Source organism: Salvelinus namaycush, chromosome 11 (assembly GCF_016432855.1).
Source record: "Salvelinus namaycush isolate Seneca chromosome 11, SaNama_1.0, whole genome shotgun sequence".
NCBI classification, from domain to species: Eukaryota; Metazoa; Chordata; class Actinopteri; order Salmoniformes; family Salmonidae; genus Salvelinus; species Salvelinus namaycush.
This window is the reverse complement of record NC_052317.1, coordinates 25,023,946-25,051,651: the sequence shown is the minus strand read 5'-3', so window position 1 is coordinate 25,051,651 and position 27,706 is coordinate 25,023,946. Positions and strand designations below refer to the sequence as shown.

At 47.2% G+C, this 27,706-nt stretch overlaps 1 protein-coding gene across 1 annotated transcript in view; it reads left to right on the top strand.

The window, feature by feature from the left end:
* LOC120055568 (zinc finger protein 521-like) overlaps positions 1-27,706 on the top strand; it is a 99,610-nt gene that overhangs the window by 52,560 nt on the left and 19,344 nt on the right. The window contains exon 4 of the mRNA XM_039003443.1: positions 9,966-10,081. Within this exon, the coding sequence (XP_038859371.1) occupies positions 9,966-10,081 (116 nt within the window). The remainder of the gene's footprint in view (positions 1-9,965; positions 10,082-27,706) is intronic.

The following is a 27,706-nucleotide window of genomic DNA, read 5'->3' as shown; positions in this document are numbered from 1 at the left end:
GATTGGGAATATTAAGACAAACAAAACAGGAGAAAGTGTTGTGGGTGTTCCCCCATTATGTCACAGTAGGCGAATGAAAGTCACAAAACTCCAAGATGTTCTTTGTCTTTTATTGGAAATAGAAAGTGATTTCTGTAGTCCATCCTTTCATTCCTTCCATGAACTGCCAGTCTCTTCCGTTGTTGTATCAAACAAAAGTTTTAAAAAAGCATCTTAAAATTAAGCTTATTACTAACAATGAAATTACATCAATCTGAGAGTACTGACTCACGTTGCCGGAAAATCTATAGCTGTCCTATCATGAACTCCTGGGTGTGAAACACAAGTAAATAAAACAGATAAATAAATACATAAAAAAGATGAAAGGGATAATAAAAGCAGGATCAACTTTTCTCCCACAAATAGCTTAGTATTGGTGATGTATGTTCAGAGAGAGTGAGAAAGAGAGACAGCCTGCAGAGAGCACCGTCCACCCTGCCAAAATAAAGATGAGTTGGGGCCCGTGCTGGGGCCCGTAGTAAAGGAGACGTCTGCCATGGCGGAGGCCCCTGAGATCTAATCAGAGGGCTTAATATCCCCGACAGCCAGGAGACCTTGGCCCCTCTGCCCCGCCGCCTCAGCTCAGACCAGCCCCAGACCTGCTCACTCATTCGGCCTCTACTCACACAGCCAGAAAAGTCCACAAAGTCGTATTCCTCGCTCTCTCTCACACTCGCTCGCTCTCTTTCGAACGCACTCGTTTTCTCACTCTCTCTCTCCCTCTATTCCCCGTCTTTCTTTCTCGCTTTTTCCCTCTCCCTCTCTTTCCTTGTCTCTCTCTCCCTCTCTTTCCCTTTCTTTCCCTGTCTCTCTCCCTCTCTTTCCATGCCTCTCTGCCTCTCGGTTTCTTGCTCTGTATCTTGCTTCCTCTCTCTGCTATTACTATGGCCCTGTGTAGCCATTGATAGGGATAGTTCTAAACGCGATGTGCCAAAACTCAGTGTCATAAAAAAATGCGCCCACTTCCCCAATGTTAAAAATATTTTCGCACAACCCTCGCCTTGTATTGTAAAACATTTTTGCACACCCTCCCCGTCATAAAATTAACTGAAATTAATGTTTCCGACCACAAATTACATTTACATTACATTTAAGTCATTTAGCAGACGCTCTTATCCAGAGCGACTTACAAATTGGTGCATTCACCTTATGATATCCAGTGGAACAGCCACTTTACAATAGTGCATCTAAATCTTTTAAGGGGGGGGGGGGAGGGGGGTTAGAAGGATTACTTTATCCTATCCTAGGTATTCCTTAAAGAGGTGGGGTTTCAGGTGTCTCCGGAAGGTGGTGATTGACTCCGCTGACCTGGCGTCGTGAGGGAGTTTGTTCCACCATTGGGGTGCCAGAGCAGCGAACAGTTTTGACTGGGCTGAGCGGGAACTGTACTTCCTCAGAGGTAGGGAGGCGAGCAGGCCAGAGGTGGATGAACGCAGTGCCCTTGTTTGGGTGTAGGGCCTGATCAGAGCCTGAAGGTACGGAGGTGCCGTTCCCCTCACAGCTCCGTAGGCAAGCACCATGGTCTTGTAGCGGATGCGAGCTTCAACTGGAAGCCAGTGGAGAGAGCGGAGGAGCGGGGTGACGTGAGAGAACTTGGGAAGGTTGAACACCAGACGGGCTGCGGCGTTCTGGATGAGTTGTAGGGGTTTAATGGCACAGGCAGGGAGCCCAGCCAACAGCGAGTTGCAGTAATCCAGACGGGAGATGACGAGTGCCTGGATTAGGACCTGCGCCGCTTCCTGTGTGAGGCAGGGTCGTACTCTGCGAATGTTGTAGAGCATGAACCTACAGGAACGGGCCACCGCCTTGATGTTAGTTGAGAATGACAGGGTGTTGTCCAGGATCACGCCAAGGTTCTTAGCGCTCTGGGAGGAGGACACAATGGAGTTGTCAACCGTGATGGCGAGATCATGGAACGGGCAGTCCTTCCCCGGGAGGAAGAGCAGCTCCGTCTTGCCGAGGTTCAGCTTGAGGTGGTGATCCGTCATCCACACTGATATGTCTGCCAGACATGCAGAGATGCGATTCGCCACCTGGTTATCAGAAGGGGGAAAGGAGAAGATTAATTGTGTGTCGTCTGCATAGCAATGATAGGAGAGACCATGTGAGGTTATGACAGAGCCAAGTGACTTGGTGTATAGCGAGAATAGGAGAGGGCCTAGAACAGAGCCCTGGGGGACACCAGTGGTGAGAGCACGTGGTGAGGAGACAGATTCTCGCCACGCCACCTGGTAGGAGCGACCTGTCAGGTAGGACGCAATCCAAGCGTGGGCCGCGCCGGAGATGCCCAACTCGGAGAGGGTGGAGAGGAGGATCTGATGGTTCACAGTATCGAAGGCAGCCGATAGGTCTAGAAGGATGAGAGCAGAGGAGAGAGAGTTAGCTTTAGCAGTGCGGAGCGCCTCCGTGACACAGAGAAGAGCAGTCTCAGTTGAATGACTAGTCTTGAAACCTGACTGATTTGGATCAAGAAGGTCATTCTGAGAGAGATAGCAGGAGAGCTGGCCAAGGACGGCACGTTCAAGAGTTTTGGAGAGAAAAGAAAGAAGGGATACTGGTCTGTAGTTGTTGACATCGGAGGGATCGATCAAATAACAATAACTTTAGTGACACTGTGTTTATAAATGTGGATATCGGCTTAGCCAATTCGGCATGCTTTTGTGGCACAGTCGATTACACACAAGGCTATGGGCCAGAAGATTGAGGGTTCGCCGACCACCACAGCTCTCCCGGCCTGTTTCATTAGACCCACACTACGATCAGAGCCAGCTGTAGACAATGATCAGCTAGGTGGAAATCAGATTTTCAACATTTTGATGTTATATTTATAATTATATGTGCAACAAATATTCCACCAACAGTTTCTGTGCCAACGCACCACAACCAATAAGCAAATCATACTGACTTTGGGTGCTTCAACATCATGGTTTGCGTTTTTAACACCACAATCTGGACAGGTTGGATGCCTGAATTATATTTTGAACTAACGTGCGCATGTAGCCTACAGGAGACTTTTGAAGTAGCTTAATCAGATTAAAACGTTGTGTTTATGGAAAGGGGATACCTAGTCTGTTGCACAACTGAATGCATTCAACTGAATTGAACCCAACCCCTCTGAATCAGAGAAGTGAAGGGGGCTGCCTTAATCGACATCCATGTCATTAGCGTCTGGGGAGCAGGTGTTGTTGGGGGTTAACTGCCTTGCTCAAGGGCAGAAATGCAGATTTTTCCACCTTGCCGGCTCAGGGATTCAAACCAGCGACCTTTTGGTTACTGGCCCAACGCTCTTAACGTTATGCTACCTGTCTCCCCTAAAAGGTAATACATTTTAAAAGATAAATGACAAATATTTAGGCTATATTGAAGTGTTAGGTTCTAGGTGCGCGAGGAATAGCTGCTCGGATCGGAGAGGAGGCAGAGCACGCATGACGCTTTCCGGAACAACTGGGCCTGCTGGGAGCATATGTGACCACATGTCACGTTCCTGACCTGTTTTCTGTTGTTTGGTATGTGTTTATTGGTCAGGGCGTGAGTTTTGGGTGGGCAGTCTATGTTTTCTGTTTCTATGTTGGTTTTGGGTTGCCTGGTATGGCTCTCAATTAGAGGCAGGTGTTTGACGTTTCCTCTGATTGAGAGTCATATTAAGGTAGGTTGTTCTCACTGTTTGTTTGTGGGTGGTTGTCTTCCGTGTCAGTACATGTTACCACACGGGACTGTTTCGGTTTGTCTGTTCCTGTTCGTGTGTTCTTCGTTTCATGTAAGTTCGTAAGTTTAGGTCTGTTTAGTTCGTTTTGTTATTTTGTATTACTAGAGTGTTATTTCGTGTTTCGTCGTTTTGTATAATAAATCATTATGTCATCATACCTCGCTGCACATTGGTCTTCCGATCCCTCTCTCCTCTCCTCGTCCGAGGAGGAGGAAGAGCTAGAAAGCCGTTACAGAACCACCCACCAAACCCAGATCAAGCAGCGGGTTAACGGACAGCAACGACAGCAGCAGTGGGTCAAGGAGGATTGGACATGGGAAGAGATTCTGGACGGAGAAGGACCCTGGGCAGAGCCAGAGGAGTGTCGCCGTCCCAAGGCGGAGCTGGAGGCATCTAAAGCGGAGAGGCGACGATATGAGGAGGCAGCACGGAAGCAAGGCTGGAAGCCCGCAAGTACAACCCAAAAATTTCTTGGGGGGGGGGCTAAAGGGTAGTGTGGCGAAGTCAGGTAGGAGACCTGCGCCAACTTCCCGGGCTTACCGTGGAGAGCGAGAGTACGGGCAGACACCGTGTTACGCAGTAGAGCGCATGGTGTCTCCTGTACGTGTTCATAGCCCGGTGCGGGTTATTCCACCTCCCCGCACTAGCCGGGCTAGAGTGAGCATTGAGCCAAGTGCCATGAAGCCGGCTCAACATATCTGGCCTCCAGTACGTCTCCTCGGGCCGGTGTACATGGCACCAGCCTTACGCATGGTGTCCCCGGTTCGCCAACACAGCCCAGTGCGGGTTATTCCACCTCCCCGCACTGGACGGGCTACGGGGAGCATGCAACCAGGTAAGGTTGGGCAGGCTCAGTGCTCAAAGGAGCCAGTACGCCTGCACGGTCCGGTATATCCGGCACCACCTTCCCGCCCCAGCTCAGTACCACCAGTGCCTACACCACGCACCAGGCTTCCAGTGCGTCTCCAGAGCCCTGTTCCTCCTCCACGCACTCTCCCTGTGGTGCGTGTCTCAAGCTCAGTGCCTCCAGTTTCGGCACCACGCATCAAGCCTCCTGTGCGTCTCCAGAGCCCTGTACGCACTGTTCCTTCTCCCCGCACTCGCCCTGAGGTGCGTGCCCTCAGCCCGGTACCTCCAGTTCCGGTACCACGCACCAGGCCTACTGTGCGCCTCAGCACGTCTGAGCCATCTGTCTGCCCAGCGCCGTCTGAGCCATCTGTCTGCCCAGCGCCGTCTGAGCCATCTGTCTGCCCAGCGCCGTCTGAGCCATCCGTCTGTCCAGCGCCGTCTGAGCCATCCGTCTGCCCAGCGCCTTCTGAGCCATCCGTCTGCCCAGCGCCTTCTGAGCCATCCGTCTGCCCAGCGCCTTCTGAGCCATCCGTCTGCCCAGCGCCTTCTGAGCCATCCGTCTGCCACGAGCCATTAGAGCCGCCCGTCTGTCCCGAGCCATTAGAGCCGTCCGTCAGTCAGGAGCCGCTAGAGCCGTCCGTCAGTCAGGAGCTGCCAGAGCCGCCAGCCAGTCAGGAGCTGCCAGAGCCGCCAGCCAGTCAGGAGCTGCCAGAGCCGCCAGCCAGTCAGGAGCTGCCAGAGCCGCCAGCCAGTCAGGAGCTGCCAGAACCGCCAGCCAGTCAGGAGCTGCCCTACAGTCAGGAGCTGCCCTACAGTCATGAGCTGCCCTACAGTCATGAGCTGCCCTACAGTCATGAGCTGCCCTACAGTCATGAGCTGCCCTTCAGTCATGAGCTGCCTTTCAGTCATGAGCTGCCCTCCAGTCATGAGCTGCCCTCCAGTCATGAGCTGCCCTCCAGTCATGAGCTGCCCTTCAGTCATGAGCTGCCCTCCAGTCATGAGCTGCCCTCCAGTCATGAGCTGCCCTCCAGTCATGAGCTGCCCTCCAGTCATGAGCTGCCCTTCAGTCATGAGCTGCCCTCCAGTCATGAGCTGCCCTACAGTCATGAGCTGCCACTCAGTCATGAGCTGCCACTCAGTCATGAGCTGCCACTCAGTCCAGAGCTGCCACTCAGTCCGGAGCTGCCACCCAGTCCGGAGCTGCCACTCAGTCCGGAGCTGCCATTAGTACAGAGTTGTCCCTCTGTCCTAAGCTACCTCTCTGTCCGGAGCTACCTCTCTGTCCGGAGCTACCTCTCTGTCCTGAGCTACCTCTCTGTCCTGAGCTACCTCTCTGTCCTGAGCTACCTCTCTGTCCTGAGCTGTCTCCTCTATGTAGGAGGGGCCTTAGTGAAGGTTCCTGGACCATGGTCGGGGGCGAGGGTCGCCACTCAAAGGACGCTAAGGAGGGGGACAAAGACAGTGGTGGAGTGGTGTCCTCGTCCACCGCCGGAGCCGCCACCGCGGACAGATGCCCACCCAGACCCTCCCCTTGAGTTGTAGGGGTGCGCCCGGAGTTCGCACCTTGAGGGGGGGGTTCTGTCACGTTCCTGACCTGTTTTCTGTTGTTTGGTATGTGTTTATTGGTCAGGGCGTGAGTTTTGGGTGGGCAGTCTATGTTTTCTGTTTCTATGTTGGTTTTGGGTTGCCTGGTATGGCTCTCAATTAGAGGCAGGTGTTTGACGTTTCCTCTGATTGAGAGTCATATTAAGGTAGGTTGTTCTCACTGTTTGTTTGTGGGTGGTTGTCTTCCGTGTCAGTACATGTTACCACACGGGACTGTTTCGGTTTGTCTGTTCCTGTTCGTGTGTTCTTCGTTTCATGTAAGTTCGTAAGTTTAGGTCTGTTTAGTTCGTTTTGTTATTTTGTATTACTAGAGTGTTATTTCGTGTTTCGTCGTTTTGTATAATAAATCATTATGTCATCATACCTCGCTGCACATTGGTCTTCCGATCCCTCTCTCCTCTCCTCGTCCGAGGAGGAGGAAGAGCTAGAAAGCCGTTACACCACATTATTATAGCACGACTTAGGAGAATGATGATCCGCAACAGACAGCGCATCTCAGGTCTTAAAATACAGCCAGACTGGCCTGGTATTGTGCCTTTATATGCCTTATAAACTGTCCAGAGTAGACCCACAACTGATACAAATTTAATTAATGGAATGAAATATTCAAATCACAGGGCTTTTGTACCGTTATTCAAATTACAATTTCACTGCAGTTTACAGCCTAGAGTAGAATGTTGTACTCACTTGAAAACAATAAGGCAATTACTCATTGCTATGTAGTGTTGTAGGCTAGTCTAGGTAAGATAATTGTCCCTAAACAACATCAATAGGGGAGCTTTTGGAGCTGCCTCTCCGCTTTTACTGAACATTGTTGCAGCTTTGAATGATTTTACGTGTGGTATCATTGTTAGTTAGCATATTGCAGATCTGGACAAACTATCAACCTACCACTATTGTCATTATGAAAGGTGGATAGAAGGCAGGATAGACAGTTAGACTGGTAGACTATATTGGCATGTGGTATAGTTAGTGTGTGGAAAAGTGCAGTGCATAATGGAACCTCCACAACACCTTGATATAGGGGAGGTGCATGCAAGCAGATGAGGACATTTGTCTAGAATGGAAGAAATTATATAGTAAAACCTGCAAATAGGTGAATGTAAACCTGGGGGAAAATGCATTATAAAAGCTAAATAAAAAGTTAGACAACACTCCCCTATTAGCCCACTGGGTGTTTTTACTCATAGTGTTACATTTTCTGATGATCAAGCTGTGAATGCATATTTGCCAGGGATATGTTTCAAGGATTGGTACAAACGTACCAATGACTTCAACCCACTGAATATTGATGTATGAACAAGGTCTGTAGACATGTTAACATCATGATATGAGGAGCTCACCTGACACCTCTCTTGTGTACTGTATTGTAGGTAGGCAGGTGTGGGGTCTGCAACCCAACCCCCAGATGAAAGTGTTTATTTATAACTAGGGAAGTCATTGAAGAACAAATTCTTATTTACAATGACGGCCTACTTGTAAAGTCCCCTAACCCGGACGACGCTGGGCCAATTGTGCGCCGGCCAATGGGACTCCCGATCACGGCCGGTTGTGATACAGCCCGGGATCAAACCTGGGTCTGTAGTGATGTCTCCCAGTCTTGAAGCTTTTTTTTTGTCGTAGGGATTTCTCTGCCTCCCAGTCCAAGACTGATAACTCACTGTTGTTGGTTTGACCTGTTTCTATGCAGAGCAGACAGACAAAACCATGGCTTTAAAAAACAGCTATTGTCTGCTAGCCTATTTTCAGTTTTAAAAAATATGTCAAAAACACAATCAAAGCCACAATCATTGTAGCCTTTTAGAACAAAGTAGTTGTATAGTTAAAGCGTTGGATATTCTCATGTTGTAGTTAACCTTGGGATAAAACAAGGCTGTTGTGAATAGAACATCCAGCAAGCTGTCTCTATCTCTGTCTTTTTGTTTTTAAAAGTGTGCCATAACCCATAACCATAGCTGTAGCATTGTTTCTTGGTTCATTAGAGTGACTTTGTTCATATCAGTGTTCAACACGGTGTTTAGTTTAGTCGTGTACCACAGACAGCTGTCACTGAGAAATTAGTAGCCAGGCAGTGTCTGTCACTCTGGATGTAAAGCGCTAGCTGGAGATATATAAACGTTTATTTAAAAAAAAAAATTCAGGACTATAGGTGGCGGCCATCCTGGTGTCTGTTTGCCAGAGCTAAGTGAGCCTCAGGCATATACAGCTCAATAATTAATATCAGCTCTCCCTGGTGCACTCAAATTGGGACATGTTGATGTTGCGAGCTCCGCCATGCGCCCGTGCGCTGCAGTGTGGCTCCCATCAGGGGCAAATGGGCTGAAGCGACCCCAAAGTGCTCTCAAATAGACACCTCACCTTTAGCGGCTGCTTTTCATTCACCTCCCTGTGGGCCTCAGCCCCTCAGCCCAGGCGGTGCATGCATTAAGAGAAAAGTTATTTTGAGCCGTTAAGAAATTCAAATGAAGCCTGGCCCCACATGGTAAATTTTCGGAAGCAGCCAAACCTTAGAGAGTAGACAGCCGGTACGTACTTCCTTAAAGCACAGGGGTCTGGGATAACAAACGCCATGTTTGAAGTGCCCCTCTGAGAACACAGAAGAGACACACACTCACACTCACACACTCACAAACACACACACAGACACACAAATTACACGGACAAGCACACACGCATACACCCATCTCCCTAGTCTACTGTAGCAACGTGGACTATCTATGGCTTAATTAAAGCACAAATGCATAGTATATATTTATATATTTTAAGTGCTAGGCAAGTTGTATGCGTGTATGTGTTTATATCATAGTGACTGTAGTCTTAGTCTGCATAAATAAATAGTGCATCTGCATGAATATTTATATTGTCAATATCATTAGCGATGTAGAGTAATGGAGGCCATGTTTTTCACGAAGCAATGCCAATTTCTTCTGTGGTTGTTTATTTTCTAGTTTGTTGTCCCCACAGTATTACTAAATAAAGATCATCATTATTCTCATAACATTATGTCCTAGCTCACTGTACTGTAGCAGAACAGCCGGGTATGACCACTCTGTTCAAAGATTGTCAGATAGGCCTATCAAAGTTCACTTATTTTTTTCTTAATTACTGACATAATGTCCTTTATTGTCCGTACAACATATTCAGGCGCCCGGATTTAGTGCGTTTTCCTAGCTATTGTCGACGCATATATATATTGGCTTTACAATCATTTGTTTCTCTTTTTTGTTTCTGTTTCATTTAGCCTATGTCATTGTGGTTAATTTTGCATTTGCCATTATTTCCTGATAGTGTATTTGTTTTGTTAGCAACATTTTCAATATTTTACTATGATTTCAAAAAAGAAACAAATTTTTCTTTTCCCTCTCTCCCTCTCTCTCTTTCCCTTTCTCTCTCTCTCCCTCCCTCTCCCTCTCTCCCTCTCTCTCTTTCCCTTTCTCTCTCTCTCCCTCCCTCTCCCTCTCTCCCTCTCTCTCTCCCTCTCTCTCTCTCTCTCTTTCCCTCTCTCCCTCTCTCCCTCTCTCCCTCTCTCTCTCTCCCTCTCTCCCTCTCTCCCTCTCTCTCTCTCCCTCTCTCTCTCTCTCTCTCCCTCTCTCTCTCTTTCCCTTTCTCTCTCTCCCTCCCTCTCCCTCTCTCCCTCTCTCTCTCCCTCTCTCTCTCTCTCTCCCTTTCTCTCTCTCTCCTTCCCTCTCTCTCTCTCCCTCTCTCTCTCTCTCCCTCTCCCTCTCTCCCTCTCTCTCTCTCCCTCTCTCCCTCACTCTGTCTATAGTATTTGTCCAGGCCAGCAAGCTCCAGCAACACATCTTCTCAGCCCATGGCCAGGAGGATAAGATATACGACTGCTCCCCGTGCCCACAGAAGTTCTTCTTCCAGACCGAGCTACAGGTAAACCCAAACTTAGCCCTGGTAGTGGTCACCAACACCAAGCACACACACTCACTCACTCACTCACTCACTCACTCACTCACTCACTCACTCACTCACTCACTCACTCACTCACTCACTCACTCACCTCACTCACTCACCTCACTCACTCACACACACATACATACATATGCAAGCAGGAGTACACACACATACACACATTACACTTTGCCTCCTCTCTGTCCCGGTTGAGACTGGGAGACTCAGACAGAATTACTCCAGTTGGTTTCCAAACTAATTTGTGATCAACAGATACAGAATGATTTGATTTGCTTCTTAGACCTTACATATCTGGAATTAGAAGGATTAGGAGAATGTGCTTTTTGGGGAGTATTAACTATACTGTACAGAGAAAAAAACACAGTTCAGTCAATAATATGCCAGCAACTCCCAGCCTCGTAATCACAGAGGACGCACTCATAGCTAAATATGATCTGTCACTGTAGGGATGCCATATCTGCCCTTCAACAAAGTTAGAAATTGGACTCTTTGAAACTTTCAACGTTGTAGAGATAATCCATTTGCAAGCCATCTCTTCCCACTATCCTCAGAGTACTTAAACAAAATTAAATAATTTCAGTCGTCATCTTGTTGTTTTTAAGCAGCTCGATCATATTTGGGGGAATTGTACCCTGGCAGGGCATGCCACATCTTTCCTAGTTCCTTGTACAAATCTTTTATTTTCTATCAGTACTTCTTGTATCTCTCATAGTTGAGAACTAAGGACCCTAACATAAATGAATATAGCCATCTGAGTAGAGATGTTCATATGTCCAAGCACCTTGTGAAACCCGCTAGTACACTCTTAGAGAAAGGGTTCCAAAAGGGTTCTGCGGCTGTCCTCATAGGATAATCTTTTTTGGTTCCAGATAGAAGCCGTTTTGATTCCAGGGAGAACTATTTTGGGTTCCATGTAGAACCCTCTGTGGATAGGGTTCTAAATGGAACCCAAAAGAGTTCTACCTGGAACCAAAAGCGGTTACTCAAAGGGTTATCCTATGGGGACAGCCAAAGAATCCTTTACGGTTCTAGATAGCACCTTTTTTTCTAAGAGTCTACCGAACGTCATACTACTGACCTCTAACCCCAACCTCCACTTACACAGATTGGTGGCGCTAGCTCAGTATTAGCATCTAGCCAGCAGATGGAAGGGTGAATCCAAGGTTTTAGCTTAGCATTGATCAGACAGTTCATATTGAGATTCAGCCAGTAAACACATATCCATGGTGTGCCAGGAGGAAGGTGAATGTGATTATTATCTACCGGTCAGTTGAGTCTACAGAACAGACCAGCATGAATAAAAGAAGTGTTGATGCACCACCCACCAACATACAGGTTCCTCATGGAGGACAATGTTATTAGTAACTAAAAAGTATTGTGTTTAACTAACACGTCTTGTGTGTGTTCTCTATCTCTCTACACAACATGGCAAACAGCATGTGATTTATCCCACTTCATCTCTCATTGGAACGAGTGTTTCGAGTGTTTTCGCTATAGCCAGGGTTGTTACAAGTACCTGTAAACAATCTCAAATAACCTGGGGATGTTTTTCCTACTTTTTACTCTGACATGTTTTGGGATCCAGCTCCCGGAGGTGTTGTTTCATGCTTATATTGTTTTACACCCTTTGTGAAGAGACGGAGAGCAAACATGAAAGATCTATGGCACTTTGTTGTGGAGCAGAGGGTTATGAAAGGAGAGCATGTATTGAGCATAGGGGATAAGATGATCATCAAATTCAACCTGTGCCATGGCATGCTCTTGAAGCAACCCCAAGTGGGTGCATACGCACATAGACACACACACACGTGTGCACACATGCTCAAACACACACACACACACACACACACACACACACACACACACACACACACACACACACACACACACACACACACACACACACACACACACACACACACACTCACACACTCACACACTCACACACAGGCTTATCACACTTAAACATACATTCAGAACACAGCATTACATACATTATATAAGATACACAAGCAGTTTGTTAACACCAAGACCATCCATTGACTCCGCCTGAAGTTCCTTATTTTTAAAATCATTTTCTGGAATTTTGCAAGCTCTTTATAGGCACAGTCAACTTAGTGTATGTAAACTTCTGACCCACTGGAATTGTGATACAGTGAATTATAAGTGAAATAATCTGTCTGTAAACAATTGTTGGAAAAATTACTTGTGTCATGCACAAAGTAGATGTCCTAACCGACTTGCCAAAACTATAGTTTGTTAACAAGAAATGTGTGGAGTGGTTGAAAAACGAGTTTTAATGACTCCAACCTAAGTGTATGTAGACTTCCGACTTCAACTGTAGATGTCTCTTTTCTACTGGATCCATACTGCGGCATAATGCTAGTCAAAGTTTATGTACCGTATACGAGTTGTTTGTTTCGGGATGTTGTTTTTATATCACTACTCAAAAATGTCTCCCTAACATGGTGAAGTAATTTGTCAATCTCTTTGTAGTGAAGCTGTCATCCAGCGATGAGGAGATAGATGTTGCTTCTCTCTCTGCCTGGTCTACCTGGAGTTTTGAGTTTCTCTCTCCTCCTACACCCTGACACTCTGGCCCACTCTCTGGCTACCTCGACTCCTCATCTCTCACTGTAGTCAGAGAGGTCAGGGGGTTACTGCAGGCATGGGGGAGAGAGGATAGGGGAAGCAGGCAGGGGGGAGAGAGGAGAGGAGAGGGAGAGCTGTCTGCCATGGTAGGCAGGTAAAGGGAAGCAGCAATGATATTTTATTAATTTGCTGCTGAGATTCCCTGAAACAGACCAAAGGCTGTGACAGGTATGCAGGGCCACCCCCCTCTCCCCCACCGCCTCCCCCCTTCTCCCCCACCGTCCTCCCATCCTCCCACACCGCCTCCCCCTGTGAACTCTACCCTGCAAGGGGTAGACAATTTTCGCCGGCCTGTCGAGATGGATGATGGGAGAGCTTCCGTCTAATCAGCCCTCCCAGGACCCCCGCCCGGCCACCCCCTCGGACCGGACAGATTGACTGACTCCTGGGCCTCAGTGACCCAGAATCCACAATCCAGAAGAGACTCTGCTCTCTCCTAGACCACCATTGTTTCCAGAATCCTCCTGAGACCCATCCCCACCCTCCACACACCACCTCTCCCCTTCCCCCATCCCATTAAAATATGGAGTGGAGATATTGCATGAGGTACTGATGGGGAGGGCCTATGGTTCAGTGTTAGTGCTATCAGGGCTAGCTGTGGTGTGGTCTCCGGTATGGTCTCCCTGCTCTCTCTCACTCGCTCTCTCTCTCTCTCTCTCTTTCTTTCTCTCTCTCATTCTTTCTCTCTCTCTTTCATTCTCTCTCTCTCTCATTCTCTCTCTCTCTCTCTCTCCCACTACCCCCTACAGTCCACCACCCATGCACCCATAGGGGTAGGAGACACATCCTCTTCTAGTCTCTCCTCCAATCTACTGTACTCTTACTTCCTCCCATGCCCTTACCCTGGTTTGGACAAGCCAGGGGTTTGTGGGTACTCAGGACTGACGTTTTTTTTGTTCTCCCCTTTCCTCAGTATTATATTCAATGGATATGTCTCTTCCTTATTACATAAGGCACTGAGTCACTGACAATGCTCTACTATTCCACTGGGTTAATGAGGCAGATATATTAACTGATGGTGGTGGCAGTGAATTAGCCACAGCTTAAATCTTTCTATAAGTGGAAGTTCATTTTGCGGTTCCACTTACATTTTTACATTTTTTCTGGGACGAGATTCCCCCTCGTTCCTCTTGGCTGGGGCTCTTTTTTATACTACACTTTCATTATCATTCCTTGGAAGTCATGTATGTCCTGCTCCAATTGACAGATGAGAGGAGAGGAGATGAGATGAGAGGAGGGGAGTGAGTGAGTGGGTACTCAATTGGTACACTAGGACTTCTCCTTCTCCCTCTTTCCTTAGATACCCGCAGGACACACCTTAATTGGAGTGTCTTTTAAAAGGATTCCTTCAAAGACGCCGATGCTCTGTCCAAAGATCCAGCTCTGTAATGAGTGCTAGAAGTCACAAGAACACGTCTGTATCATGTTGTACTTCTTCTCACAAATTACATCCTCCTTTTTCCTCTGTGTGTGATAGCCATTATTGCCAAGCTGTAACCGATTTTTCTGTTTTAAATTAAGGAAATGTATTAACTGGCGTGTCGCCGTGTTAGTGTAAACAGCGATGCATGTCGTGACATCCATCATTTCTGGGGAAAATACCCAGATTATATCTTGGAAATAGAGCAGAAATAATCACCATGGTTTGCTGTATTACTAATGATATTATTGCATGAGCATATGTAATAGCATAGCCCATTCTACTGTAGATCGGATAACAATTTTAGGGTAATTTCTCAAAGTCTGCGAGAGCCAAATATACGCAGTCATCACACAAAATATTATTTAAACAATATTACATTATATTATTTAGTGTTAAGTTTGTCAGTGTTTTTTGGAGTGTGATGTTTATCTGTGTTTTTGGGTCTCTCGCCGACTTTGAGAAACTGAAACGAGGCGAAGCATTATTCTGACACGGTGTGGCGAAATCCTGCACTTTCCTTTTGGCAGGGTTAATACCTGCCTGGCGCCCGAACAAAATCTTCTTTACCTTTCTCTAATTAATACCGCTACAACGGTACATTGGGACTATAATTCCCATGAAGATTGATTTTAGAATGTGCCCATTTGGAATATGCCCCCACCTTGAGTGCACCATGTCCCTAACACTTTCCACTCTGAGGCCGATCTACATTTCACTTTTTGAGAATACACTATCTTCATTTGCCAAGTGTGACAGCTTCACATGCGTTTGAACTTCTGTTTTTATCTTTTTAAATGACAAGCCGTTCTTCTCTTCATCACCCCAGGTGCTCACAATGCTGTCACCATTTCAAAGAGTTGAGCAGCAAAATAAAAGTGAATAAAAGGGCACAACTGTGTGTTTGTGATGCGCTATAATTAATATTTAAATGTATTTATAATGATGTACAAACACGCTGTACAAACAGTCGTCAGCCCTGTAAAAGGGGATGTAAACATTGTGAGATGAATGGCGACGACGTAACACAGTCGTGGCATTCTACTTTCCTACTGTAGGTGGATCAGAATTAGACAGCATGACAAACCTAATGATCCTAGGAGGAGTTTCTCACTGCAGTGTGTATGTGTGTGTGTGTTTGTGTATGTGTATGTGTGTATGTTTGTGCGTGTGTGTGTATGTAGAGTATGTGTCTCTGTTTCTTCCTCCAAGGGTGGATCTGATGTGTACATGCGAACACAGTGTCTGGAGGGAAACATGACAAAAACTCCCAGAAGCCTTTGAGGCATTCTCTTTTTCTTCTTTCTCTCGCTCACTGTACTACAGGGAAAAGTTAAAACCAAACAGAGGGAGGGATGCTCAGTGCTGGAATTCATCATCGGATCTGTACGCTAAAACACACACATTTGTATTTCTATTTCACTTTCTGACAGAAAGTGTCATTAACGCCGCATGAGAAATATATTCCAGGTTTCATTTACCTGTTTAAAGAGATTCACTTTGCAAATGTCTGATTCTAAACGTGTTTTACAAAACCCTGTTGAGGCTAGCTGGTCCTCATAGCATCAGATTAAACAGTTCCTCACAGATACGTTTTCAAACATGTACAATAATTATTAGACAGTTCAATTTTGTACAAATGTTACATGACGCCAATTGTGTGGCTATTAAAAGTGAATATTCTGACTGACTCTCTCCAAACAAGTGGGTAAATGTGAGAGTGTATTTGTTCTTTGTCGCCGTCACAGTTTCAACTCAAATCTAACAGTAGCCTCAAATGTACTCCTAAAATTCACTCTGTCACTGAAGTAGCTATAGCAGCGAGAGGAAAGGAGAGAGAGACAGAGAACAGAGAGAGGAGTATTGTATGAGTGAGTTTGCTGTGCTGTAGCATCATCGCTACACCACTCAAACTCTTGTCCGTAAGTGAAGCAGTTAAATGTGAGAGTAATTTTGTTTCTGGGACTGTGGAGCTCCATGGACCCCATCTCCCTCCCAGTGACAGGCTTGGATCTCACATCCTCTACCCCCCTTCCACCCCCTGCCTCAGTCTAATTAGTGTGTGTAGCCCAGGGCTCACGTCCCACCAAGACTCATCCCCCATCTCCCTCCCAAGATGGCTCCCCTAAGAAAGATCCTTAATTGGGTTCTTTAGTCATAGTCTCCATTTTAAGTGTGGAAAGGCATCTGTGTTTGTAGCTATCACCTCAGAAATCAGCTCAGATTTTTCTCTTTCTCTCGCTCACTGCTTTCTTTATCTCTCTCTTTTCACTCTCATTCTCCCCATCTCCCTCCCTCTCCATCTGCTCTCTCTCAATTCCTGTATGTATCTCTCTCACCATCTCTCTCTCTCTCTCTTACTTTCTCCCCATCTCCCTCCCTCTCCCTCTGCCTTCTCTCAATTCCTGTATATATCTCTCTCACCATTGATCTCTCTTGCTTTCTCTCCATATCCCTTCCCTTCCTATTTCTATCTCCCCTCCCTCTTTACATCCCTCCCTCTCTCTATTCTCTCTCTCCTTCCCTCTTTGCCGCTCTGTAGTCGCTTCACTTAATGAGGCTCTATAATAACCCAGTGGTTGTGCAGTTGTTTTGCGACCTCAGTCAAACATCACTGCAGAGTGGGTTTCTAGCACCATTCACTTGTCTACATAGACAGGGTAATGATTATCATTTGGTGGAACAAAGCACACTAGCGCTCCAATAAGGGATCTGTCTTCTCCCGTTGCACCTCAAAAAGTATCACGACTCAGGTATGACCCAGATGCAGACACAGGAGGTGGATGGTTCGGTACTCAGAATATTTATTATCACAAAGGGTCAGGCTAAAGGGCAGGTCGAGAGCAAGCAGAGGTTCATAATCCAAGGCAGAGTCAATAAGGGACAGAACGGCAGGCGGGCTCAGGGTCAGGGCAGCTAGAAAGGTCAGAACAGGGAAGACTAGAAAACAAAACTAGAGAGTAACACAGGTAACACATGGAAAACATGCTGGGACGACTTGACCAGACAAGACGAACTGGCAACAGACAAACAGAAAACGCAGGTATAAATACAGTAGAGTATTTGTGTCATCAAGGCAAAGGGTGGCTACTTTGAAGAATCTAAAATCTAAAATATATTGTGATAGTTTTACACTTTTTTGGTTACTACATGATTCCATATGTGTTATTTCATAGTTTTGATGTCTTCACTATTATTCTACAATGTAGAAAATAGTAAAAATAAAGAAAAACCCTTGAATGAGTAGGTGTGTCCAAACTTTTGACTGGTACTGTATACGGAGGGTACGGGGCAACAGAAGATGAACAGCAGAGGGGCTAAGGACTTTAGAGATGGGGAATGGACCAATAAAATGGGGGGAACGTTTTCGAGACTCCGCCCGGAGGGGCATATCACGGGTGGACAGCCATACCCTCTGCCCGGGTTGATAGCGTGGAGCCGGGTCCGGGGGCGATCCGCTTCTCGCCGATACATGGAGGAGATCTAAAGAAGAGCGGGCCAAGCTCTCTTCCAGGTACGCCGACATCTGGGCCGAGGGTATTCTGACCTCTTGCTCGGGGAAGAGGGGCTGGTAACCGAAGGAACACTCGAAGGTTGAGAGTCCAGTGGCTGAGCAGGGAAGGGAGTTACGGGCGTACTCCACGCACACAAGTTGCTGGCTCCAGGTAGTGGGGTTGGCAGAGACGAGGCAGCGAAAAGTAGTTTCCAGGTCATGATTGGCTCGCTCCGATTGGCCGTTGGACTGGGGATGAAACCTGGAGCACAGGCTGGCCGATGAACCATTGAGGGTGCAGAATGCTTTCCAGAACCTGGACGAGAACTCAGGACCCCAATCAGAGACCATGTTGACCGGAAGTCCATGGATCCGGAAGACCGGGAGTCCATGGATCCGGAAGACCGGAAGTCCATGGATCCGGAAGACGTGCTGCACCATAAGTTGGCCGTCTTCTTGGCTGAGGGTAACTTGGGAAGGGGAATGAAATGTGCAGTTTTGGAAAACCTATCCACCACATTAAGGATGGTGGTGTTGCCATCTGACGGAGGGAGACCGGTGACAAAGTCCACGGATATATGGGACCAAGGGCGATGAGGAACAGGGAGTGGTTGAAGGAGGCCAGCTGGAGCTTGCCGCGGAGTTTTGTTCTGTGCGCACACAGTGCAGGTGGTGACAAATGAGGAGATGTCCGGAACCATGGTGGGCCACCAAAAATGTTGGCGGATGAAAGCCAACGTCCGACAGAAGCCGGGATGACAGGTGAGTTTGGAGGAATGGGCCCATTCCAGGACCGGGGACCTGGCCGAATCTGGTATGAACATCCGGTGTCCGGCTGGGAACGCTGCGCCTTGCAGACCCGGCTCTCAATACCTCAGACTAGTGTAACTGCTAGACCGGAGGTAGGGAGGATGGTCTCAGGGTCAGATGGCGTAGCAGCGGAACTATACAAGCGGGAGAGGGTGTCAGTCTTCACATTCTTGGACCCAAGGTGGTAGGCGATGGTAAAAATTGAATCGAATGAATAACAGGGGGGAATGGCCCTTGCCTGGGTATCCTGGAAGGATATTGACCTCATCCCGTCAGTAGAGGATGCCTGGTCGTTCTTTAAAAGTAATTTCCTCACCATCTTAAATATGCATGCCCCTTTCAAAAAATGTAGAACTAAGAACAGATATAGCCCTTGGTTCACTCCAGATCTGACTGCCCTCGACCAGCACAAAAACATCCTGTGGCGGACTGCACTAGCATCGAAAATAGTCCCCGCGATATGCAAGGGAAGTCAGGAACCAATACACGCAGTCGGTTAGGAAAGCAAAGGCTAGCTTTTTCAAACAGAAATTTGCATCCTGTAGCTCTAACTCCAAAAAGTTTTGTGACACTGTAAATTCCATGGAGAAGAAGAGCACCTCCTCCCTGCTGCCCACTGCACTGAGGCTAGGAAACACTGTCACTACCGATAAATCCACGATAATCGAGAATTTCAATAAGCATTTCTCTACAGCTGGCCATGCTTTCCTCCTGGCTACCCCAACCCCGGCCAACAGCTCCGCACCCCCCGCAGCTACTTGCCCAAGCCTCCCCAGCTTCTCCTTCACCCAAATCCAGATAGCAGATGTTCTGAAAGAGCTGCAAAACCTGGACCCATACAAATCAGCTGGGCTAGACAATCTGGACCCTCTCTTTCTAAAATTATCCGCCGCCATTGTTGCAACCCCTATTACCAGTCTGTTCAACCTTTCTTTTGTATCGTCTGAGATCCCTAAAGATTGGAAAGCTGCCACGGTCATCCCCCTCTTCAAAGGGGGTGACACTCTAGACCCAAACTGTTACAGACCTATATCCATCCTGCCCTGCCTTTCTAAAGTCTTTGAAAGCCAAGTTAATAAACAGATCACTGACCATTTCGAATCCCACCGTACCTTCTTCACTGTGCAATCCGGTTTCCGAGCTGGTCACGGGTGCACCTCAGCCACGCTCAAGGTACTAAACGATATCATAACCGCCATCGATAAAAGACAGTACTGTGCAGCCGTCTTCATCGACCTGGCCAAGGCTTTCGACTCTGTCAATCACCGTATTCTTATCGGCAGACTCAACAGTCTTGGTTTCTCAAATTACTGCCTCGCCTGGTTCACCAACTACTTCTCAGATAGAGTTCAGTGTGTCAAATCGGAGGGCCTGTTGTCCGGACCTCTGGCAGTCTCTATGGGGGTACCACAGGGTTCAATTCTCAGGCCGACTCTTTTCTCTGTATATATCAACGATGTCGCTCTTGCTGCAGGTGATTCTCTGATCCACCTCTACGCAGACGATACCATTCTGTATACATCTGGCCCTTCTTTGGAGACTGTGTTAACAAACCTCCAAACGAGCTTCAGTGCCATACAACACTCCTTATGTGGCTTCCAACTGCTCTTAAATGCTAGTAAAACTAAATGCAGGCTTTTCAACAGATCGCTGCCCGCACCCGCCCACCCGACTAGCATCACTACTCTGGACGGTTCTGACTTAGAAAATGTGGACAACTACAAATACCTATGTATAAGTGTCTGGCTAGACTGTAAACTCTCCTTCCAGACTCATATTAAACATCTCCAATCCAAAATTAAATCTAGAATCGGCTTCCTATTTCGCAACAAAGCCTCCTTCACTCACGCTGCCAAACATACCCTCGTAAAACTGACTATCCTACCGATCCTCGACTTCGGCGATGTCATTTACAATATAGCCTCCAACACTCTAATCAGCAAACTGGATGCAGTCTATCACAGTGCCATCCGTTTTGTCACCAAAGCCCCATATACCACCCACCACTGCAACCTGTATGCTCTCGTCGGCTGGCCCTTGCTACATATTTTTCGCCAGACCCACTGGCCCCAGGTCATCTATACGTCTTTGCTAGGTAAAGCTCCGCCTTATCTTAGCTCACTGGTCACGATAACAACACCCACCCATAGCACGCACTCCAGCAGGTAAATCTCACTGGTCATCCCCAAAGCAAACATCTCCTTTGGCCGCCTTTCCTTCCAGTTCTCTGCTGCCAATGACTGGAACGAATTGAAAAAAATCGCTCAAGTTGGAGACTTATGTCCCTCACTAACTTTAAACATCAGCTATCTGAGCAGCTAACCAATTGCTGCAGCTGTACACAGCCCATCTGTAAATAGCCCATCCTATCTACCTATCTCATCCCCATATTGTTTTTATTTACTTTTTTGCTCTTTCGCACACCAGTATTTCTACTTGCACATCATAATCTGCACATCTATCACTCCAATGTAAATTTGCTCAATTGTAATTATTATGCCCTATTTATTGCCTTACCTCCTCACGCCATTTGCACACACTGTATATAGACTTTTTTTTCTATCATGTTATTGACTGTACGTTTGTTTATTCCATGTGTAACTCTGTGTTGTTGTTTGTGTCGCACTGCTTTGCTTTATCTTGCCAGGTCGCAGTTGTAAATGAGAACTTGTTCTCAACTGGCCTACCTGGTTCAATAAAGGTGAAATAAAAAAAAATTTAAGAGCCCAATGAGCATGCCTTGAGTTGAGGCGCTTGGCAGTGAGGAGATATTCCAAATTCTTATGGTCGGTCCACACTAAGAATGGATGTTCCGCCCCTTCAAGCCAGTGCCTCCACTCCTCCAGCACCATCTTGACCGCCAGAAGTTCCCGATTTCCCACATCATAGTTCCTCTCAGCAGAATCGAGATGATGGGAGAAGAAAGCGCAGATGCAGCTTTTGGTCCTGGCAGAACGCTGGAACAGGACGGCCCCCACTCCAATGTCCGAGGCGTCAACCTCCACCACGAACTGACGGGATGGGTCCAGATGGATCAGGATGGTGGAAGTGCTGAAACGGTGCTTCAGATCCAGAAACGCCCGGTCAGCAGCAGGGGACCACATGAACGGAACCTTGGGAGAGGTGAGTGAAAAGGGGGAGGCCAGGGTGTTGTAGAGTCGAATAAAGCGGCAGTAGAAATGAGCAAATCCCAGGAAACGTTGCAGCTGCACTCTGGATGTGGGTTGGGGCCAATCCACCACCGCTCTCACCTTGTCAGGATCCATCTGAATGTTCCCTGCATCGATGACGTATCCCAGAACGAGATAGTGGAACAATGGAATTTACATTTAACTGTTTTAACAAACAACTGGTTCTCCAGGAGGCGCTGGAGGACTTGTCGGACATGGAGAACATGCTCTTGAGCTGACCGGGAAAAGACAAGGATGTCGTCGAGATAGACAAACACAAACCGGTTCAACATGTCACGGAGCACATTGTTGACCAGATCCTGGCACACTGCAGGAGCGTTGGTCAGACCAAACAGCATAACTAGGTACTCATAGTCTCCTCTAGCGATGTTGAAGGCTGTCTTCCACTCGTCTCCTTCCCGTATCCGAACCAGGTGGTAGGCGTTCCGAAAGTCCAACCTCCAAAAAATGGTCGCCCCCTAGGGGGCGCTCAAAAGGCGAGGAGAGGAGTGGAAGCGGGTAACAATTTTTTACAGTGATGTCATTGAGGCCCCAGTAGTCGCTACACAGGTGCAGGGTTTTGTCCTTCTTTTTCATAAAACCCTGCACCGGCAGGGGAAGATGAAGGATGCATGATCCCAGCAGTTAGAGAGTCCTCAATGTATACCACCATGGTCTTGGTCTCCGGGCCAGACAGGGAATAAAGCCGCACCCCCCCCCCCCCCCCCCCCCCCCCCCCCCGAGATGGTGTGGTGTCCGGCAGGAGGTCAATTGCGCAATCGTAGTGTCGATGCGGAGGAAGGGATGTGGCGCGAGCCTTGTTGAAAACCTCCCGGAGGTCCTGGTACTCTGCGCGGACCGCGGAGAGATCCAAGGCTTTTCACAATCCCGCAGAACGACTTCCAAGGGCAAGCTGCGCTGCCTTAAGGCAATGTGCATGGCAGAACGGGCTCCAATCCAGGATAGAACGAGTAGCCCAGTCGATCCCCGATCCCATTATTCCAGTTTTGCCTCTGGAGCCATGAAAATCCCAAAGCCACAGGTGTATGAGGAGATTGAATTAGTAGAAACTGTATGGAATCACTGTGATTTCCCGACACTCGCAGGTTAACGGGAACCGTACTGTGAGTGACCCTGTCAACGGAGCATCAGTCCAAAGCTCTGGCGTCCATGGGAATAGAGAGGAGTTGAGTAGAGATACCCAGCTCAGATAACAGGGTAGCGTCCATCAAGCTCTCGTCAGCCCCAGAGTCAATGAGCACCCGGAGAGATTTTGACCAGTCAGCCCAGGGCAGGATAGCGTGGAGTGGAGTGTGAGTAATGGGAGTTTGGAGACTCCCTGTATGGCCCACCAGCGTGCCCGTACCTACTGATGAGCCTGATCTTTTACTAGACAGGTGGATATGTAATGTCCTGTTGTACCACAATACAGGCAACTGTTGGCGCTCAGCCTGCGTAAATGTTCACTATGAGACAATCTAGCCCTGCCCTGTTGCATGGGCTCAGGAGGAGATGAGCCGCTAGTCCCAGATGATCCCCGAGGGGCCCGGGCTCTCTTGGGAATGCAGGCGTCGGGGACTTCCGGGGTTCTTCGGAGGCGAGGGTGAAACCGTGGACGAGCGAGTGTGGCTGAGAACAGACCTTCTCTCCCTCCTACGTTCCCGGAGGCGTCGATCCTTATAGTCAAGGCTATGAGGGAGTTGTGGTCCCTGGGTAACTCCCGGGCTGTGAGTTCCTCTTTGATTTCCTCCAATAATCCATGAAGGAAGGTGTTGAACAGGGACTCCGGGTTCCAGGCACTCTCGGCGGCCAGCGTACGAAAGTCAGCCGTGTAGTCTGCCACACTGCGGGAGTCTTGATGAAGTAGCTTCTGAGCCGCCTCTCTCCCGGACACATGGGAATCAAACACCCAAGCGAGCACCCTTCCAGACATCAGTGTTCTAAGATACTCTATTTTTGACCAATCTGGAGGAAATGAAGATGGCTGTGGATCAAAGATGAGCGAGCACTGAAAGAGAAACTCACGGCAGGTTCCAGGATCCAGGAGGTTTCCGTTGTGGCTTGCTCTAGAAATGAGTTGAACATACAGTTGAAGTCGGAAGTTTACATACACCTTAACCAGTCATAACTAGCCAATGGCAATGCAGATTACACAGTACGCAAACAATCGATTAAACACAGGATATGACAACATGGAACACCCTGCTTCTTCGCTTCTAGAAACTTTTAAAAACACAAATTAACAAACTTAGTTGTGCCCATCCTTTAAAAAAATTATTTCATCTTGTATGTAAAGCGTCTTTTGCATGAAGCCTGGAGTTCCTTATTTTTAATAATGAAGACACGTGTTTTCAAAGAAAATTACATTTTTCTTTATAGACCTACAATGTGTTGTACAGCGTGGACAATGTTTCTAGAATATACAGTTGACGTCGGAAGTTTACATACACTTCAGCTAAATACATTTAAACTCAGTTTTTCACAATTCCTGACATTTAATCCTAGTAAAAATTCCCTGTTTTAGGTCAGTTAGGATCACCACTTTATTTTAAGAATGGGAAATGTCAGAATAATTGTAGATGGATTTATTTCAGCTTTTCTTTCTTTCATCACATTCCCGGTGGGTTAGAAATTCACATACACTCAATTAGTATTTGGTAGCATTGCCTTTAAATTGTTTAACTTGGGTCAAACGTTTCGAGTAGCCTTCCACAAGCTTCCCAGAATAAGTTGGGTGAATTTTGGCCCATTCCTCCTGACAGAGCTGGAGTAACTGAGTCAGGTTTGTAGGCCTCCTTGCTCGCATACGCTTTTTCAGTTCTCTCCAAAAATGTTCTATGGGATTGAGGTCAGGGCTTTGTGATGGCCACTTCAATACCTTGACTTTGTTGTCCTTAAGCCATTTTGCCACAACTTTGGAAGTATGCTTGGGGTCATTGTCCATTTGGAAGACCCATTTGCGACCAAGCTTTAACTTCCTGACTGATGTCTTGAGATGTTGCTTCAATATATCCACGTAATTTTCCTTCCTCGTGATAGTCATTATGGCCAAACAGTTATTTTTTTGTTTCATCAGACCAGAGGATATTTCTCCAAAAAGTACGATCTTTGTCCCCATGTGCAGTTGCAAACCGTAGTCTGGCTTTTTTTATTGGTGTTTTGGAACAGTGGCTTCTTCCTTGCTGAGCGGCATTTCAGGTTATGTCGATATAGGACTCATTTTACTGTAGATGTAGATACTTTTGTACCTGTTTCCTCCAGCATCTTCACAAGGTCCTTTGCTATTGTTCTGGGATTGATTTGCACTTTTCGCACCAAAGTACGTTCATCTCTAGGAGACAGAACGCATCTCCTTCCTGAGCGTATGACGGCTGCGTGGTCCCATGATGTTTATACTTGCGTACTATTGTTTGTACAGATGAACGTGGTACCTTCAGGCATTTGGAAATTGCTCCCAAGGATGAACCAGACTTGTGGAAGTCTACAATTGTTTTTCTGAGGTCTTGGCTGATTTCTTTTGATTTTCCCATGATGTCAAGCAAAGAGGTACTGAGTTTGAAGGTAGGCCTTGAAATACATCCAAAGGTACACCTCAAATTGACTCAAAGGATGTCAATTAGCCTACCTTGCAGGGAGAGCTGGTCTGAGTCTGCTGGATTGAGGGCAAGCAGAGGTTTGTGATTCCAAGGCAGAGTCATCAAGGGACAGAATGGCAGGCAGGCTCAGGCTCAGGGTCAGGGGAGGCATAAAGGTCAGAACCTTGAAGACTAGAAAACAGAACTAGAGAGAAGGTAACACACGTAAAAGACATTGGGATGACTTGACGAGACAAAACGAACTGCCTAACAGACAAACAGAAAACGCAGGTATAAATACACAGGGGATAATGGAGAACAATGTGAGACCTGGTGGGGGGTGGCGAGAAGCAAAAGACAGGTGAAATGGATCATGGTGTGATAAAGAGATGGCTATTTTGTCTATCCAGCCAGACTATTCCAGCTATTACTCATTTATTACATGGCTATTATACACACAACTACATGCCAGAGGCTAGACACAATAAGACACACACCAAAGTCTCCCCACTCCACCCTAGCCCCAGAGCTGTACTGAATGTCCACGTTTCCCCAGACACCACACTTCAAACAAGACAGTTGGTTTCCAAGGAGACCATGGCGGTGGTGGCCAAACAGCGAACAAGGTCAGCCCTCCCTACGCCCAAATAAATCAAATCAAATTGTATTGGTCACATACACATATTTATCAGATGTTATTGCGGGTTTAGCAAAATGCTTGTGTTCCGAGCTCCAACAGTGCAGTGGCTTCTAAAAACAATTCACAATAATGCACACAAATCTAAAAGTAAAAGAATGGAATTAAGAAATATATAAATATTAGATTGAGCAATGTCATAGTGGCATTGACTAAAATACAGTAGAATATAATACAGTGTATACTAATACAGTCAATAAGTGTTGACTGTGGAGAGTGCCAGCTGCTAGTTTTATTAGTTGTATTTATTTATTTGATTGTATTCTTCATAAGCCTGGCCTGAGGCCAAACAGGAAGAGATTGCACCCCTAGTGGTCGTGCCAACAGTGTGGAATGGAGATCACTGCAAGCAAAGGGGGACTGAGTCAATACTGGCCTGTGTTCAAATAAACCTGCAATCACTGCTCAGACAGAACCCAGGGAATGTAGCACTGGGACTGCATGGGCCTTCTCTGTCTGGTCATAGGGGTGAACTTCACGTATACAGGTTAGGTATGATCAGTCTTTTTACAGTAGCTGGTGAAAACACCATAGAAACAATGGCTATTTAGAGCTGTGTGGAATGAAATAGCATTTGTCCAGTGCTTTGTGTTAGTAGTTCGGATACAGCATGACCCATATGTGTCTCTTAAAGCAGCCCGATGTTCCTGTTTAACCTGTGATCTGTTCTGAGGCCTGTGAGTTCTTAGCTCAGCGTATCTGAGCAGCAGCGTGGTCTGCTCTTATGCCTTAATTAAACTTCTGACTGATGACTAGCAGTGTGCTGTGGCTGGATCTCTGTGGTTTGGCGCTCCGCTTGCTCCCTGTGCTCCAGATCCAGCTACTGTATGTTAGCAGACTTATGTCCACTACGAGCAGAGAGGTAGTTTCAGCACACACTCAGTAGACATGGGGCCACTACTGTTTAGACCTGGGGGGCATAGCCACTACTGTTTAGACATGGGGGGGATAGCCACCACTGTTTAGACATGGGGGGGATAGCCACTACTGTTTAGACATAGGGGGATAACCACTACTGTTTAGTCATGGGGGGGATAGCCACTACTGTTTAGTCATGGGGGGCATAGCTACTACTGTTTGACATGTGGGGCACAGCCACTACTGTTTAGACATGGGGGGGATAGCCACCACTGTTTAGACATGGGGGGGATAGCCACTACTGTTAAGACATGGGGGGATAGCCACCACTGTTTAGACATGGGGGGATAGCCACTACTGTTTAGACATAGGGGGATAACCACTACTGTTTAGACATGGGGGGATAGCCACTACTGTTTGAGATGGGGGGCATAGCCACTACTGTTTAGACATGGGGGGGATAGCCACTACTGTTTAGACGTGGGGGGAGATAGCCACTACTGTTTAGTCATGGGGGGCATAGCCACTACTGTTTAGTCATGGGGGGCATAGCCACTACTGTTTAAACATAGGGTGATAACCACTACTGTTTAGACATGGAGGGATAGCCACTACTGTTTAGACATAGGGTGATAACCACTACTGTTTAGACATGGGGGGGATAGCCACTACTGTTTAGACATGGGGGGCATAGTCACTACTGTTTAGACATGCGGGGGGGGTAGCCACTACTGTTTAGATATGGGGGGGATAGCCACTACTGTTTAGACACGGGGGGCATAGCCACTACTGTTTAGTCATGGGGGGCATAGCCACTACTGTTTAGACATGGGGGGGATAGCCACTACTGTTTAGACATGGGAGGGATAACCACTACTGTTTAGACATGGGGGGATAGTCACTACTGTTTA